Source organism: Epinephelus lanceolatus, chromosome 15 (assembly GCF_041903045.1).
Source record: "Epinephelus lanceolatus isolate andai-2023 chromosome 15, ASM4190304v1, whole genome shotgun sequence".
NCBI lineage: Eukaryota > Metazoa > Chordata > Actinopteri > Perciformes > Serranidae > Epinephelus > Epinephelus lanceolatus.
In genome coordinates this window covers 27,943,634-27,959,484 of record NC_135748.1, presented here as the reverse complement: position 1 = coordinate 27,959,484, position 15,851 = coordinate 27,943,634, and the positions used below count along the sequence as shown (strand labels likewise).

The 15,851-nt window shown below is 41.4% G+C and overlaps 1 protein-coding gene across 4 annotated transcripts in view; it reads left to right on the top strand.

The window, feature by feature from the left end:
* Positions 1-1,726: 1,726 nt before the first annotated feature.
* Positions 1,727-15,851, top strand: part of stxbp6 (syntaxin binding protein 6 (amisyn)) — a 92,247-nt gene continuing 78,122 nt past the window's right edge. For 2 of the 4 annotated variants that reach the window (XM_033642896.2, XM_033642895.2), the window contains exon 1: positions 1,727-2,009. Coding sequence is in view for 2 of the 4 variants with exons in the window: in XM_078175101.1 (XP_078031227.1) it covers positions 10,947-10,980 (34 nt within the window). In the remaining 2 variants the exon portion in view is untranslated. Of the gene's footprint in view, positions 2,010-10,835; positions 10,981-15,851 lie in introns of those variants that run through there. The other 2 variants (XM_078175101.1, XM_078175100.1) reach the window with 2 other exon arrangements.

Genomic DNA, 15,851 nt, shown 5'->3' with positions numbered 1-15,851 from the left:
AGACACACATATGATGACTTTATGATGATGATGATTTTTTTTAATATTTATAATTCAATTTTGTCTTGTCATTTATTAACTTTTATTTTATATTATGGAACTGTTTGATTTTATGATCTATGGATACATAGATTTGTGTGTTTTTTCTTTTTTTAAATGTGTCTTGTAAGGTGTCCTTGAGTGCTTTGAAAGGCACCTATAAATAAACTGCATTATCTTACTAACAAAAACACTGTGTCTGTGTGTGTGTCTGTTCCATGTTTTTCTCCTCACTGACTTGGTCAATCCATATGAAATTTGGCACAGTGGTAGAGGGTCATGGGAGGATGCGAATGAAGCAATATTACATCAATTGGCCAAAGGGGGGCGCTATAGCAACCGATTGAAATTGCAAACTTTGAATGGGCATATCTCATGCCCCGTATGTCAAAAAGACATGAAACTTTGCACAGAGATGCCTCTCCTCATGAGGAACAAACACTTAAAATCGATCTCTTCAGATCACCGATCTGCATGAAACTTGGTGAACATAATCTAGGGACCAATATCTAAAGTTCCCTCTTGGCAAAAGTTGGAAAACTTACTAAAACTGAGCTTCTGTAAGGCAATGAATAACTTTGTAGGCATATGACCACACATAATCTGAGGGGACCCCTCCATTACTGACCTGATCAAACAAAATGGGGGCGCTAGAGAGCTAATTTCTTATCTAGGCCTAACCGCCATATCGATTTTTACTAAACTTAGTAGATATGATATAGTAGATACAGGACACCTCAAGGTGACTGGAGAAATTTAATAACAGGTAAAAGTAGCACGCACATCCCAAAAAACTTAATGCTGGGTGCTGGACCAAAAGGTAAGTATGGAATAAAAGATAAAGTCCGCACACCAGAAGCTGCTCCTTGAACAATTTATTCATGTTACGTTTCGGGCCCCTGCCCTTCATCAGACAAGGACTGGAGAAATTTACCTTTAATTGCCAACTGGGTGGCGCTATAACAACAGAAAAATGGCTAAAATGCGATAGATCGCTGTGGCTGCAATCGTACTATCAAAGTAACAAAACTGTCTGAATGCATTGCTCTTCTTAATGGGTTCAGTTGACTATTTAATCTGCAATTTCCTATGACCTGTATCCCAAACACACACCATGTGAAACTGTACATGGGCAACTGTGCACTCAATGGGTATGGACTAGTTATTATTATTATTACTGATTTGGTGGCATGCTGTCCCTTTAACCTGTCACTGTTAATATAACCTGTTAGTTAGCAAACAGTAACCTTATTTAAAAGATCATATCTTTATCTTTGTATGTACCTATTGCCTCTTACAGTTGCAGGCTAATGTAGCTTAGGACTATGTGATGTTTGTATAGTGTCCTTGTTAATGGCCTCTGCTTTTTTCATGAAGAAAAAATCTTCTGGGAAGGACTGTCTTTGAGTTTTGAGACTAAAAACTCTAACCAGACTGGTATTATAAGACGTCATAGATGGAAAATGGTGCTAAAAACGTTTTAGGACTTAACTATAGCCCATAAACATCCACTCAAAGCCTCCATTTATAACAATTAACCAGCTCGTGCATTGTATACACTTTAAAGAGTCATGACATGCAGATGTGAACTGCTTGCTTACGTGATAGTGTGACACTGTACGTGATTGGCGGGGGAGTTTGTGTGTCTGGGAACCTGCTACTGGTTTCCCATCCAAACACACACACACACACACTCACACGCGCATACAGAGCCGCAGTCAGACAGACGGTCTCTGCGCAGCAAACGGCAGGCAGGGAAAACAAAACTCTCCTCCCGCCGCTTCCAAACCAGCAACTGTCGTAGAAGTGAAGTCGACGCGATGTTAAACACGAAATGCCACCGCTGAGTGTGAGGAGACAGCTAACAACGAGGAAGAGGCTGCTCAAAGTGGCTCAACTGTGACAGCAGCTGGAGACATTAACTCAAGGATCTGTGGACCGCACGTGGAAGGCACCGCTGAAACACATCGGTAAGTGACGTTTACTCCACACTGTACTTCTGTTGTAGGGAATTTAATTCACTTATGAATGGGTTTCAGCGTGGAAAAAGTTTAATTGATGTGCTGTTTTCGTGTTATTGATTAGCAATTGGCATTTATACTGCGTCAACCGCCGTTTAACTGTCTACCGTTGGTATCAGAACAAGTGCGCGCGAGCGTGTAGCTCATTAACTGATTGTGCACGCGCTGGTGTAGCTACTGTCAAACTTACCGCAGCGTAGTTTATTTTTTAAAGATTTTATTAACTATTAAGCGCTAAAGACAAAATTAAAATAGTTCAAGTTAATTTTCTGTACAAGTGCCATGTTGGTGTTTTACGGTGTTGACGGAGGTGAGCCGCGCCTCCCTGTTTAGCAGCTGTCTCTATAAACTGAGGCTGTGGTGACGGTGTGTTGAAAGGAAAAGTGAAAAGCTCACATTCTTGTGTCAAGCCTTAAATAGTCCAATATTTGATCTGGGCAAGTTTGCCCCCCTTTTACATGTAACTTATTTGGAAGTGCAAATATTCCAGTGAAATTCCCTGTCAGCCCTGACAAGTGAATTTGGGTGTAGTCCATCTGGAACTGCTCAGTATTGTGATTGTAGGATGTGCTTCTGTGTCATGCGTCTGTTTACTCATTCATGAGATCACGATAATCAAGGGAATACACAGTTCTCCTTTGATGTCTCAAAACATTATGGTCACATTTTATTAAGGCTCTTAAAAACATGATGGTGGTGATAGTTTGTGCTGGTGCATATGGACTGAAGTGATAAAGGGGAACTATACATGTGGTCAAAAAAACAGTCAAAAAATCGTAGTAAACATGAGCAACTTTCTGCAAAATCCAAACACCAGAGTGCAAAAACTCTAGTTTGAAGTCTGAAACTGCTTCATAGACAATGAATTGGCAAAGGTAGATGACACTTAGAGCACCCAGGAGAGTATTTTGAGTATAGGGTACATTTGCTGTGTCAGAGCTGAGATCACTACACTAGAATAAAGGACAGTTTTTATAGCTCATTCTGTGGGTTCACAAATTCCCATTCATTGTCTGCAGAACAGCTCCAGACTGTATACTTGATGACATCATAAGTTTGAGACTTGCTTCTTTGGTTTCTGGCTTCCAGAGAGAGTAGCTCATGTTTACAACTATTGTTTGAACTTTCTTAGGCTATGGAAACAACAAATTGGAGTTCTTAATTTGGTTTACGCTCTTCTTTAAAGACATGATCTGATCATCCCTGATGCTGTAGAAAACACCAGGTCAATCACATTTCATTAAATGCTATCAGTTGGATTATCATTGCCGGTTGCTTTTTTCTCGGCAAAGCATCTTTGAAAATGTGTTTTGGTGCTGTGTCTTGAGATGAATGTTTGGTGTGCTTCTGTGTACTAAAGCAGAGCTGGCCCAAGGCTGCTTAGGGCCCCTAAGGGCCACCAAGGGGGGCTCAAAACTACTTAAGTACAAATTGATGTTCTCAGGTGAAACCCTTGCATTTCCAAAATGTCAAGTTTTTCATAAACATTCTTATTTTGGCTGCGTTTTTTGACACTATTATTCAAAGGCTCCTTTGAAAAATATTTGAATGTCACCCAAACTAGAAAAATAGGGCTCAACTCTTCACAACAACCAAACGTGCAAGCCTGTACTTTGTTTAAAACATGCTTTTCTTTTATTTTTTTGTTACATAAACAGACCGCGTTGCCATTTTTCACTCATTTTGTCAGGTTTATAGGCTCCGAAACTGCTTGGGCTTGCTCTTTGCTGAAACCAAAGATAGAAGAAAGAGTTTCATTTGAAAGCTTGTATTTCCGAACACAAGTAACCACACAGTCTCGCATAGCCAGACCTATCTCATGCTGTGCCAGTGCTGCAGAAAGGTCTGGCTAAACCCATCATAATTCCACACTAAGGGAAAAATGCTCTGGGTTATTTGTAGTTCTTTAAACACAAAGTCCTCTTGGGCGGCGCTAAGCCTAGGGTGCAGTGGTGGTACTGTTGCAAAATGGTTTTGGGAGGGAAATTGTTTTGGTGGAACATGTGAGGAGGAGATCCCTGGCATTACAATGGCTAAATCCAGGCAAAAGATAATACATTAAAGATGTTTATGAATGTTGGTTGCTAGCTTTGTGGTTGTTGTTTCATTCACAGTGCTAGAACAAAGTCTGGAGATACATCTGGCTAGTTTGACAAAGCAATGGGGACTTTGTAAATGGTAATGCAACGAGAATTCTCTCTGAAATAGGCGGCCACTGGCAGGCTTATACCCACAGTCTACATCCTGTTAGCCAGATAATTACCACATGTCTCCACCTCTGTATCTCCGTGGCAGGTTGGGACCTAGAGGGACGTTTGGTTCAGATTAGTTGTAAGGCTCCTCATCCTCCCCTTGTGCCTCCCAGTGGCTTTAACCACCCCACTTACATTAAAATATTGCTTCTTCCTATGCAGGAGTTCAGGGCTTAATTTGCTCTGGCACGCCATAAAGATAAGGTTATACCTTTCCCCATACTTCAGTGTCCAGTTACAGTCAGCATAATGTAAACTGTGGAGCTGGCTCCCTCTCTGTGTGTCCACCACCACCTCAGCTGGTTCTGTTGCCAGCGAGGACAGATATCCTTGAAGGCAGATGTTAAGACACAAAGAGCCTTGTTGCCTTAGTGGATCATATAATGAGAAGGTGAAGAAAAAAACATGCTTTCAGTATTTCTGACAAAATGACACAAAGATTTGGACTCCCTGAGGAATCTGAATCACTGAGACTGTGGTTTTCCTCCCTGCGTGCTCCCTTTGCTGTGATCATCAGCATCAGCTCAGTTTTGCAAAAAATGGAGAAGTTGTAAATTTAAACACAAAGCTGGTTATTATGTGTTTAGTGTCTGTTCATGTCCGAAGTATATCATCCATATCTGTTACTCTGCCTGTGTACACTGACACAGTGCTGTTGCTTTTAGCTTATCCTTATGCAAACTAATTAATTCACTTGTGTAATGTGAATGCATCAAGCCATTGCCCAAGTATATACATGAGTCATTGTGGTAATGATCCCTGCAGTTGTGTTTGAGACATCTGTTGGTAAGTACTCAATGTTTGCTTTTCCATTCACCTTCCACCGTTCAGTCCCTCCCAAATGTTTTATCGCCATAAGGTGCTGGGCTATAAAGAATGAGCTCATTTGGGGGCCTGGTATGTCATTCTTTGATTCATGGTTAGCCCATGCCTCCCTGGCACCGCATAACCTTCACTAGCAGCTGAGGAAAATGGATGGTCCTTCCATATCTTTTCTTTTTGAGGGGAAAAGAGCAAGGCCCTTTTCAACCTGCTGCTTTGATGGAGAGCTATTCTTTGTTTTTTGATCAACGGTTTCCATTATTGTGACAGGAAATAGACATCAGCAGGATGTGCATTATCTGTTCATGTGTACATTTACTTTTTATCCCACACTGTGAACCGCATTGTGTGTTTTCCTCACATATTGTAAAAAGAGAAAAGATACGACCCACGTTAAAGACACAAATTACTAAGGCAGGATGAAAAATACAGATATAGATAAAATCCTTCACATGATGAAATTATGAGAAGGATCCTAAGCCAGAAATGGTTTTGATCCTCTCCTCCCTCATGCTGCGTGCTTCCCTCTCTGAGAGCATTTCAGACAAACTGCTGCAATGTTCCCTCAAGAATAAAGTGTGGACTCCACTTTAGAGATGTTCCAATTGAATTTTTTCCCTTCAGCTCCTGATTCCAATACCTGAATTTGCATATTGGCCAAAATTTAGTACCGATCTGATACCATTGTGTTAGAGATAATCTTTAATACTTGTAAACTACCAATCCTGTATGGATGTGAAGTGATTGCTATCATTGTTGTATGGCATGGCAGAGGGCAAACCTTTGTAAAACATGATGGTGGTTAGGGCTGTGTTAAAATAATAGATTCATCTGATTCAAATCGATGTCCATTTGAATGACCTAATATCGCTTCATAAAATCTGAAATCGATCTTTGAATATACGCTTTTGTGTGAAGCTTTAACCTTGTTAATCTTGCCGGTAGTAAACGGGCCATGGTGCTAAATTATTGACAGCCGTTTTATCTGTAACTGTTAGCTTACGTGTATATGATTTGGTGTAATTTATTATTATGCTGCAGCAGATGTGGTGATGGAGATCATAGAGTTAACGCTTGTTACTGTAAATGCAAAAAAAACACCTGAAAAAGTCTGGACTTTATCAATACACCTGTTGAGCAACATCTAAACATGTAGAAAAGTGATATTTCAATCTGTTCTGTCTGCAGTCTCTCATCCACTGCCACTAATATATGTTTTAAACAAGCACAGAGCGCTTTCCATCCAATAGCAAATTGTTAATAACAAGCTGAAACAACAACTGCTTATGTCTTATGGTTTGGCTTTGTTTGCCACGTATCTTAAAACTTACCAACAGTAATGTTACCTGCAGACAGTGACTCTCCTCAGCAGCAGAGGGAGGAGCAGAGATGGCAGCAGGACTGATACTGACTGATGTCTGTGTTCTTTATTCTGTCTAAACTTCACTCAGTACTGTGATGTCAGTAATATGATTTATATGCTGACATTTTAGAAATGTTTCTAGTGATAGATTGAGTTTATATTGTGACTTTGCTCTTTCAATATAACTGTTGCTGCTCTAGAAACATTTAGTTACAAAATATTCTGTTTTATTCCTGTTCTGAATTTATTATTTTTTAAAACAATTCTGTGTAAAATTCACAGTATTAGCTCTCTCAGAATCTTTCACACACCAGCAAAAGTTGATGTTGTAACTGAAACATCCCCAATGGAATCGATATAGAATCGATATCGAATTGAATCAGAAATCGAATCGATTCAAGAAACCAGTGGCGATACCCAGCCCTAATGGCGGTGCTGAAATTGCCAACTCTAGTGCCACCCCTTGAAACTAAAGCTTTGCACACTGAACATGCTGCCTTTTACTGGTGGGACTCTCCAATGTAAATATTGCCAAATTGCTAACATTTTGCTAACAGCTAACACTACACTATGTAATCAGTTATTCTTTGCCACTCTAAAACAGTAGTTGGTGTATGGATTTGCACTTGTATAACGCCTTTCTAGTCTTCCACCCACTCAAAGTGTTTTTACACTATGACTCACATTCGTTCATTCACACACACTGGTGGCTGAGGCTATTGTACAAGGTGCCAACTGCTACTCAGTTTTCAGACACTCACACACTGATTGCACAGCCACTGGGAGCACTTTGGATTTCAGTATCTTAGTATCAAGTAGCCCAAGGATACTTCAACATGCTGACTGGAGGAGCTGGGGATCGAACTACTGATCTTCTGATTAGTGGACGACTTGTTCTACCTCCTGAGCCACAGTTTGCTAGTTGCTAGTGGCTGCACAGCGCAACCTGCTGTGTAGCGTACTTCTTTAGAAGAAGCAAAGAAGAACTGATTTCTAAAAGAAGTGCCATTTTATCTGGGTGTGAAACTGCTTGACAGTTTAGAGATAAATTGCGCGGTATTTGATCAGTGCATAGACTTGCATACTTGCAGATACCCGATCCTTCATTTTAGACAGTATCTGAGGCATTTCTGATATTGATATCAAAAATGTTTTCAAGCATGGCTGTTTTCAGAAACATTTTCAGATGCGGTTGTTTTCAGACCCCGTCTTTACATACTAAAATCATAGCAGATTTGACTGAATTAGGCATATTTGAAGATTTCCGACGGCAGAGCAACTGTGTTAATGAGCTTTGCTGACTGGCATGCACATGGAGTTGGTTCTTATGGAGGGATTTGGTCTAAGATCTCAAAACTTGGACGGCTAATTCAGGCCTGAAGTGCTACACAGCTTGAATAAGCCGTCTTCCCTTTGTGCTTGTTTTTGAGTTAGTATTAGCAAAAAAAATACAACTACTGAACTATTGTGCACTCTGTGCAAGGTTATTTCAGACAAAACAATAATTTGATGTAATGTTTCACAATCCAGCCTCGAAGTCGAGCTACCACAGAGAGAGGGTGCAGTTTAATTCCCAAAGTGCAGTTTTGGAGTAGTACATGGTAGAACTACTGCAAAAATTATGAGCTTTCTTTGACTGACTCATTCACTGACTTTCATGTCTTATGAAATACCAGTGAGAGTTTTTCCCTCAGCACGAGCTGGAATGTGAGGTTGTACAACATAATAATTCTTGGTGTTATTGGCTCTTATGATCCAGTATGATCCTTGTAAGTAACCTGACTGAAATGTTTTTACTGCGCATGTCAAGGCTTGAGTTTTGTCTGTTATTTGTAGCGCTACGCTGCACTATAACGTACTGTAAGATTAGATTTAAATACATCACAGGCTGGCGTTGACACCAGGAAAACAGCAGGGTAGACAGTGTAATCTCTCAGTTATTTTACGAGAGGTAACATTTGCCATCTGTTCACGTGGCGACGCTGGATACCGCTCATTCAAAATGACACCGTCATGTGACATCACTCCCTAAAGATGCAATCTATGAAGATGTGTGCACGATGGGAGGTTTTTCCTGTCAAATCAAGGCCTTGCACAGAGAGCCATGCATCAACATGAAAGACGTGCATGAGAAGCTGCAGATGAGGCGAAGTGTTTTATTTCTTTCAGACGTCTTTGAGAGCGCAGTGTGTGGAATGAAAGAAACTACTTTGTCTTTGAAAGTTGCCAAAGTCAGTCAAATGCGAGTGGGAGGAGCAGATACAGGGGATGAATTGCTTCTAGAGGAGGATTATATTATCCGTTTGAGTTGGTTATCTTGCCAGATATCATTATGTTCCAAAATCCTCCTTTTCACATCACATTCATTCAGCTGAGGTTCAGTGTACACTCCAACTGATTCTCTGCTAGGAATTATAATTCCTCGTTTTGTTGCTGTCTTACTCGCAAGGGAAAATGCTTGTTGACACACCAGTGCAGTTCACCTGTGTGTGTTTGCTGAACGTGCAGATTTCAAGCATACCATTCCTGCTGTCTGCTCTGGAGTATACTCTGAATTACAAGAATGTTTTTTAGATATTGGTGATAGATTATTCCTACCATTTCCTTAAATAGTTAGGTAAATAGTCAATTCCCAGAAGCAAAATAACCTCTGTTGTTTTAACTGACTGTTTTCTTAACATCAGTCAGACAGCTGTTCTTGTTTGAGCAGTGCTCTACAATGCAGGCTGTGCACAGAAAATAGATTTTGGAGCTTTTCTGTAGTCGAAGCTGTCGGAATCTAAAAGGAAAAATCTTATATACACAAAGTTAAGGAATAAGTTATCATTCCCATTCAGGGGTGGGTGTTCACTAAGACGTTAAGATAAGGCACAAATATGTGTTTTCCTATGCTTATCACTCTTCCTGATGCATGTGCACACATGCACGTCTATGTGACTAACCCCTGCCCTTGCAATAACCTGAACTGAATTCTGCTCTCACTCTCGTGGTTTTTAAACGAATGAATCCTCTCAAAGCTAGTGAAAGCTCAATCACATACAAAACATTGTTGTCACAGTAGGTTTCAGTTGTTCATCAGTCTGCCTGGGCTCATATAGGGCTGTTCTGCAATAACCACAATATTGCGATATTGACAAGCCAACCGCTGGGGATGGAAAGCAAACACCAGTTATGTTCATGTTTTTATTTTTTCATGGGACCACATATTTACTCTATGCTACAAATGCTAACGACATGACAAGGCACTGAGCATCTATTCTGAGCCAAGATCTGCTTGTATGCCATTTTTTTCTGCTCTCCGCGATCAATCACAGTGGAGGAAGGGTGGGACTAATTGCCTACCATATAGACCAATCGTCTCGTCGCTGAACGACAACAACAAAATGAAGGAGAAATGAATACTGAGCCCATATAGACAGGCAGGTCCATCCCATAGATGGACCCAAGATGGCGCCTATTTAGTCCAATGCAATTCCTCGTCTAGTGCATACTCCAAAAAAACAAACAAAAAAAAGTTTCTAGCTTCCAGGTTTCTTTCTGCAGTATGTGGCCCATTGAATATTCGCAGTAGTGTTTCCCCAGCAGGCTCTGCCCTCGAGTTGCCACTGTGCTTGTAGACTTCATAACTTGATGATGTCACAAATTTTTAAATACATTTTCTTGTTTTAAAGGGCCACTGTGTAAAATGGGTTGAAAACCGTTGAAAACAGTGACATCAGTGGTGAAATTCTAGATTGCAGGGCTCACTCGCTCACCCCTCCCATCGGGTAAATGACGGTGGCCTCGTAGGGACAAAAAGCCTTGCGCAGACAAGGGTTTTCAGGAGTAGGTCTATCTAGCAACGAGGTGAATGTTTATTTAGTAATCTAAGCCATGTTACGATATTGTAATGAATCCCTCACGAGCAGGAGACCAGAGTAGCGTTCGGGAAAAAGGCCAGTTTATTTGAGCACTCCAAAAACTCCGGTAACACTGCAGGGGGTAAAAGACTCTGTCCCAAACTCTGACTCTTCTAGCGTAACACACACACTCCATACACACATACTCGTTTACAATACCAAGCGGGCACCCCTCCCCCCTCTGCTCCACCAATCTCCAGCCCGCACACTGACTGACAGCGTAGCCTGTAAACAGAGCTCAGCTGTTTATTTAGCCTAGCAATATCTCCGGACTATAGTAGCTGCAATGGACGACTCTGAACGCGATTTTGAAGAGTTTCTTGTAGTGGACACAGATCCAGAGCCATACCTGTTTGAGCCGGAGCATACAGATGAGGAACTTAGATGCTGAGCGGGCGAGAAGAGAAGCTGAATCCTTCGCTCCCATTTTGCTGCACAGAATGGGATTCGGTGCTACTGCTACCATCGTTGGGGAGATATATCACCAGGAGGAAAAGCGCCGCAGAGAGTGCATCACAAGGAGTGAAGTTGCGTCTTCTTTTCCTCGCAGATGACGGTTCGGGTTCATTCTCTCCTGTTGCATGGTAAGTGTGGTCCATTCGCAAACTTTATAACTAAAAACCTTTTCACTACTCTCTATCTACGAACTACTAACACTCTGCTGTTTCCTCCTCCTTCCTTCCTTCCACTGTCTTTGTTGGTTTATTTATACACACGAAACGCATTCTCTGGCTGGCTGGATTGTCCGCTCGGTCTGCCGTATATACATGGCAGCGCAAGATGGCGACCTCTCTAAAGCAAGGCCCTTGCTATATATATATATATATATATATATATATATATATATATATATATATATATATATATATATATATATATATATATATATATATATATATATATATATAAGCATATTTATAAAGCTACGAAAACCAAACGAATTTTATTTTATAGTGATTGTACACTTATATAAACATATTAATGGGTAGAATATTCAGATTCAGATTCAGATTTGATAATAAACCAGGCCAAATATTACACACTGGCCCTTTAAGGAGAGTATAAAACCTCCATTCATCAGAGTCATAATTAACCTTGATTGCAGTTCAAGGTGTCCTGTCAACAATTTTACAGACCTCTCTTTTATAGTGATAGTCTATTGGGAAAATGCTGTTTGCTTCCCAGTGGATTTTTTCACTGCAATATTGGAGTGGCTACTGGAAAATATTGGAAGCAAGGCTGAGCGGTGTTGCTGGGGGCCTGATTCTTCTCTCTCCCTACGTGCTTCAGCCCTACCTTAATCCAGAGCAAGTACTCTACCTTGTGCCAACATTTTTGCTTCTGTGGATATGTTGTGTCAAAGCAACCAGCTGCACTAAAAACCCTTTAATGCGCCTCATTTCCCTGCTGTGTTCTGCATTTAACAATGAACAAGTGTCTAATTTGTTTAAAAACTGTCATCTTTGTCATTTAAAAAGCAACAGTACACCTAAGAATAGCCTAAAGCTCATTTATAAAGCACTAAAATCAGGATAAATTAAGTGATAGTGGTCAAAAACAACAAAAAATCGTGGTCATACTGCATATCCGGCTGTTGAGCCACCCTTAATCACTGTAAAGGAAATTCCCTCACTGCATCAGCCCTTCTGACAAGTCCACATCCATACTGTAGCTCATTACTTCATATCTATGTGATCGATTTCTAAGGCCTTGCTATCTAAATAATTCTCACGCTAGCTGCCAGAATTTTAATTACACGAGCAAAAGAGTAAATATACTTGGTGATTCCTCCCTAGATGGAATTTTTAGCCTGTGACAACTGAAGCTTTGGCTCTGAGTTTTTGTGTCTCCTCAAAGGAAATTAAAAACATGATAAGGCCTTGTCATCCACGTGTCTTTTGGGCCCCTCTCCTTTGCTCCTGCAGCTTCTGCATCAGTGGCAGGCTCCACTGGATCTGTAAGTGCAAGCTGGAGAGCAGGTCTGTGTCGATGCTTAAAGAAGTGGCTGTGCAGCTAACTCAAAGACCCCACTCCAATGAGTTCCCAAGAGAGCCTGGAGCACTGACTGAACAGATTTTACTTTAAGACGCTGGGCAAGAGGGGAGAGAGGGAACAGTGCTGCTCCCTTGTCTGCGTGGCAATACACAGCCACAGCTAATGAAGTGTTTTTGCTTGAAAATGGGGTGATAAGCATTCGTAAAATATATGTACGTCCTTATTGGCTGTCTCCAATATGTCTCCTCAGGCTTGCGTTGTGAGCATTGCATAAAAATGCTCAAAGTCAAACCATAAGCTATGTATTGTAGCTGGCTGCATTTCAGTGTCTTGAGGCTCCTGTCTGCCTCCTCCTCCTCTTTCTCCTTCTTGTTTTCTTCCTCGCATCCCCCATCCCCTTATCCCCTCCTTCCCGTCATGCTTCAGCGGGCCACCTGAGGGGGGATATGTGCTCCCCCTTTGCCTGGTGACAGCTTGCAGGGAGATGTGGGCAGCCTTCCTTCTCTGCTGGAAGAGCTACGAGGAGAGGAGAGGAGAGGAAAGGAAATGTTACGGATTAGGGCTTCTACTGAGGAACACCGCTGGGCTGATTTGTTCTAGAGAGCAACAAGACGAGTGGCTTTTCAGCAATTAACCTTGGGTTTCTGGTTTTTTGATTTTGTATCATTCCGTAACTGAGAAGGGAAGGAGGTATTAAAGGATAGATACCAAGGGGAAGGGGTGAGCTCATTTAGGGCATTTACTGTTCATATGTAAATGAGTGTGAATACAGATGTATACAGTATTATGCATATGTAGGTTGTTTCATGCATGATATAATGAGGAATCTCACAGCTGTGCAGCTGTTTTCCCTCTCAACAAGAATATAGAATCCTAATTAGAAAAACACAACCATCAGTCTGTTGACTTCAGATTGTGTAGACGTGTTGAAAGCTGTGAAACACACCAGAGTTTAAACCACCATCCTTGCCGGGTGCTGGAAACATTCAGAGCTTTTTTCCAGAGGACATGATGTCCAAGTCTTGTGAGAGCTGTACTGTTTGTGCACTTTGAGGTTGGACTGGCACAGCACAGGTCTCACCGTCTTTATCACAGCTCAGTTTGACATGAACACACAGCTCAAAGCTCAGTTTTGCAGTGTTTACATGATGCCTGGTTCACTTCAAAGGCCCTCACTCAAACAGCTTTCCTGCTTTTGACAGAAGGTTGAGTCACAAAACAACTTTGTGCTTGTGATCAAGGGTGTTGAATTTTTTATAGTAGAGTTTAGATCTGTTTCCTAACCGAAACGTTGGGATGCTGGACATCCTTTAAATTCCAAAGGCTTATTTATTAACCTCTCTAATTACTTTCCACAAGATCTTGGCCCGCATTTTTGTTTACTGTGAAGTCTCGCACTGCTGAAAGAGCAGAGAGGAAGAGAGATGGATAGGAAGAGGGGATATTCAATCAGATTGTAAAGTGCTTAAAACAAACAAGCGCGCAAAACAAAATTTGTAAATGTAGAAGTAATGCACTGAGCCCTTTATATGTCTATCTGGGCCTTTCATAGGAGATGTTACTTTAACATTCTGTACAACATAATGGAGTATTAATACAGTGATCTTGCAATACCTTTTACCCTTTTGAAACTCATACTGTAAATTTTGAAATGATGATTTATCTTCTTTTTTTAACATGTTATCTTTGCCTGCACTGCAGTTCAGTAGATTTGCACAGTGGTGGTTTCACCTGCTGTGAAGCACTTAATCTACTAGATATAACAGGAGATGTTTTTCCCAACTTTATTGAGAAAATTCAAATAATTTAAAACATTAAGTATAGCAGAAGAACTAGCACTAGCCAAGCACTAAATATTTTTTGAATTAAAGAGCAATTTTCTGACAAAATCAGAGGAAGTAGGCATGTAGAAACAGTTGTTGTGGCAGCATCATCAAATTTTATCCCCACATTGGGCAAACATGCTCAGAGAGAATTGAGCATAGTGTTAGTTTAGGCAGGACATGATGTCAAGCTCAGCTCACATCCCAGCTACATCAGCTGATCTCAGACAGCCCAATTGGCAAATCTCGTTCAGGCTGCCATATTTAGTCTGCTCTGGCCTTCCTACTGTTGCTGCCTCCTCTGCAAGCCAGCTTGCAACCCGCCTCCACCCCAGCTCCTCCTTTTCATGTTGTGTCTGACCTATCAGTGCTTTGTCATTGATGCTGCTCTGTTCTGTTCCCTTGGGTCTTTGCTGCTGCTCTCCCTGGCTTAGGCTTTCCATGTAGGCGCATGGAAGGGCAGGGAGGTTGGCTTTCTCTGCCTCAGGCTTCCTCATTTGTCCATGGAAGGACAGAGAGGTGTGCTCTCTCTGCCTTATGACTTTCCACGTAGACGTGTGAAAGGGCGGAGAGGTGTGCTCTCCCTACAATAGGTGTTCCACATAGGCACACAGAAGGGCAGAGAGGTGTGCTCTCTCCACCTTAGGCTTTCTACGTAGGCGTGTGGAAGGGCAGAGAGGTGTGCTTTCTGCCTTAGGCTTTCTAATTAGGCGTGTGGAAGGGCAGAGAGGTGTACTCTCGCCACCTTAGGCTTTCTTCGTAGGCATGTGGAAGGGCAGAAAGGTGTGCTCTCTCCGCCTAAGGCTTTCTGCGTAGGCGCGAGGAAAGGGAGAGAGGCTCCAGAACAGAGCCATACTGCCAAATATAATACTGCAAATGGAAATAAAGTTTTCTTTGACTAAAGTGGTCCTGACTGAAATAAATTTATTCCAACCAGAGTGAAACTATCAGTCTCTTCCAGTCAAGGTAGTATGAGGCATTTTGATTCTGATTCAGCTACTATTGTGATTATTAGTGGAAAATAAGGGTCCATGTAAATGCACCTAACACTCAACAAAAATAAGCAATAATAGCTTCATGAAAGTACTACTTATTGCAAGGGCTAGATTGCATTGTACTCTAGCCTTTGTATTATGTCCCAAGCTATTATGTTCCACTGCTGATGAAGTGTTCCGTCTAGCCTGACGTAATCCTACTTTCACAATGACCACCAGTCAACAATGGCAGCCTTTCAGTTACTTAGTTTGGGGGCGGAGAAGTTGGCTTGTTCACTTTCCAACTGTTCATGTAAATCTTGTCCCCCTGCAGGTTTCGCTTTTATGAAAATCAGTGAATGAAACTCCAACTCCGCTTGCTTCTCCCCAGCTGCTGAGCACTCATTTTAAAGCTCGCTGCTCTGTTAAACATAGTAGTGTTTGTGGTCTGTTATTTATTAGCAAGTGAGTGTGATGAAGGCATTTTTTTTTTTTTTTTTGCAGTCTGGCTTGCTTTGCCTCGAGTAAAGTAATTCATCGACTGGTTGAGACTGACAGATAGATGGGTTCCTCCGGGTGGCCTTTGTGGAACGTGGCTCTGAGTGCTTGTGTGTCTAGAGTGAATATGTGTGGCTGAGAAAATGATTAAGCTCTATCGTCCTC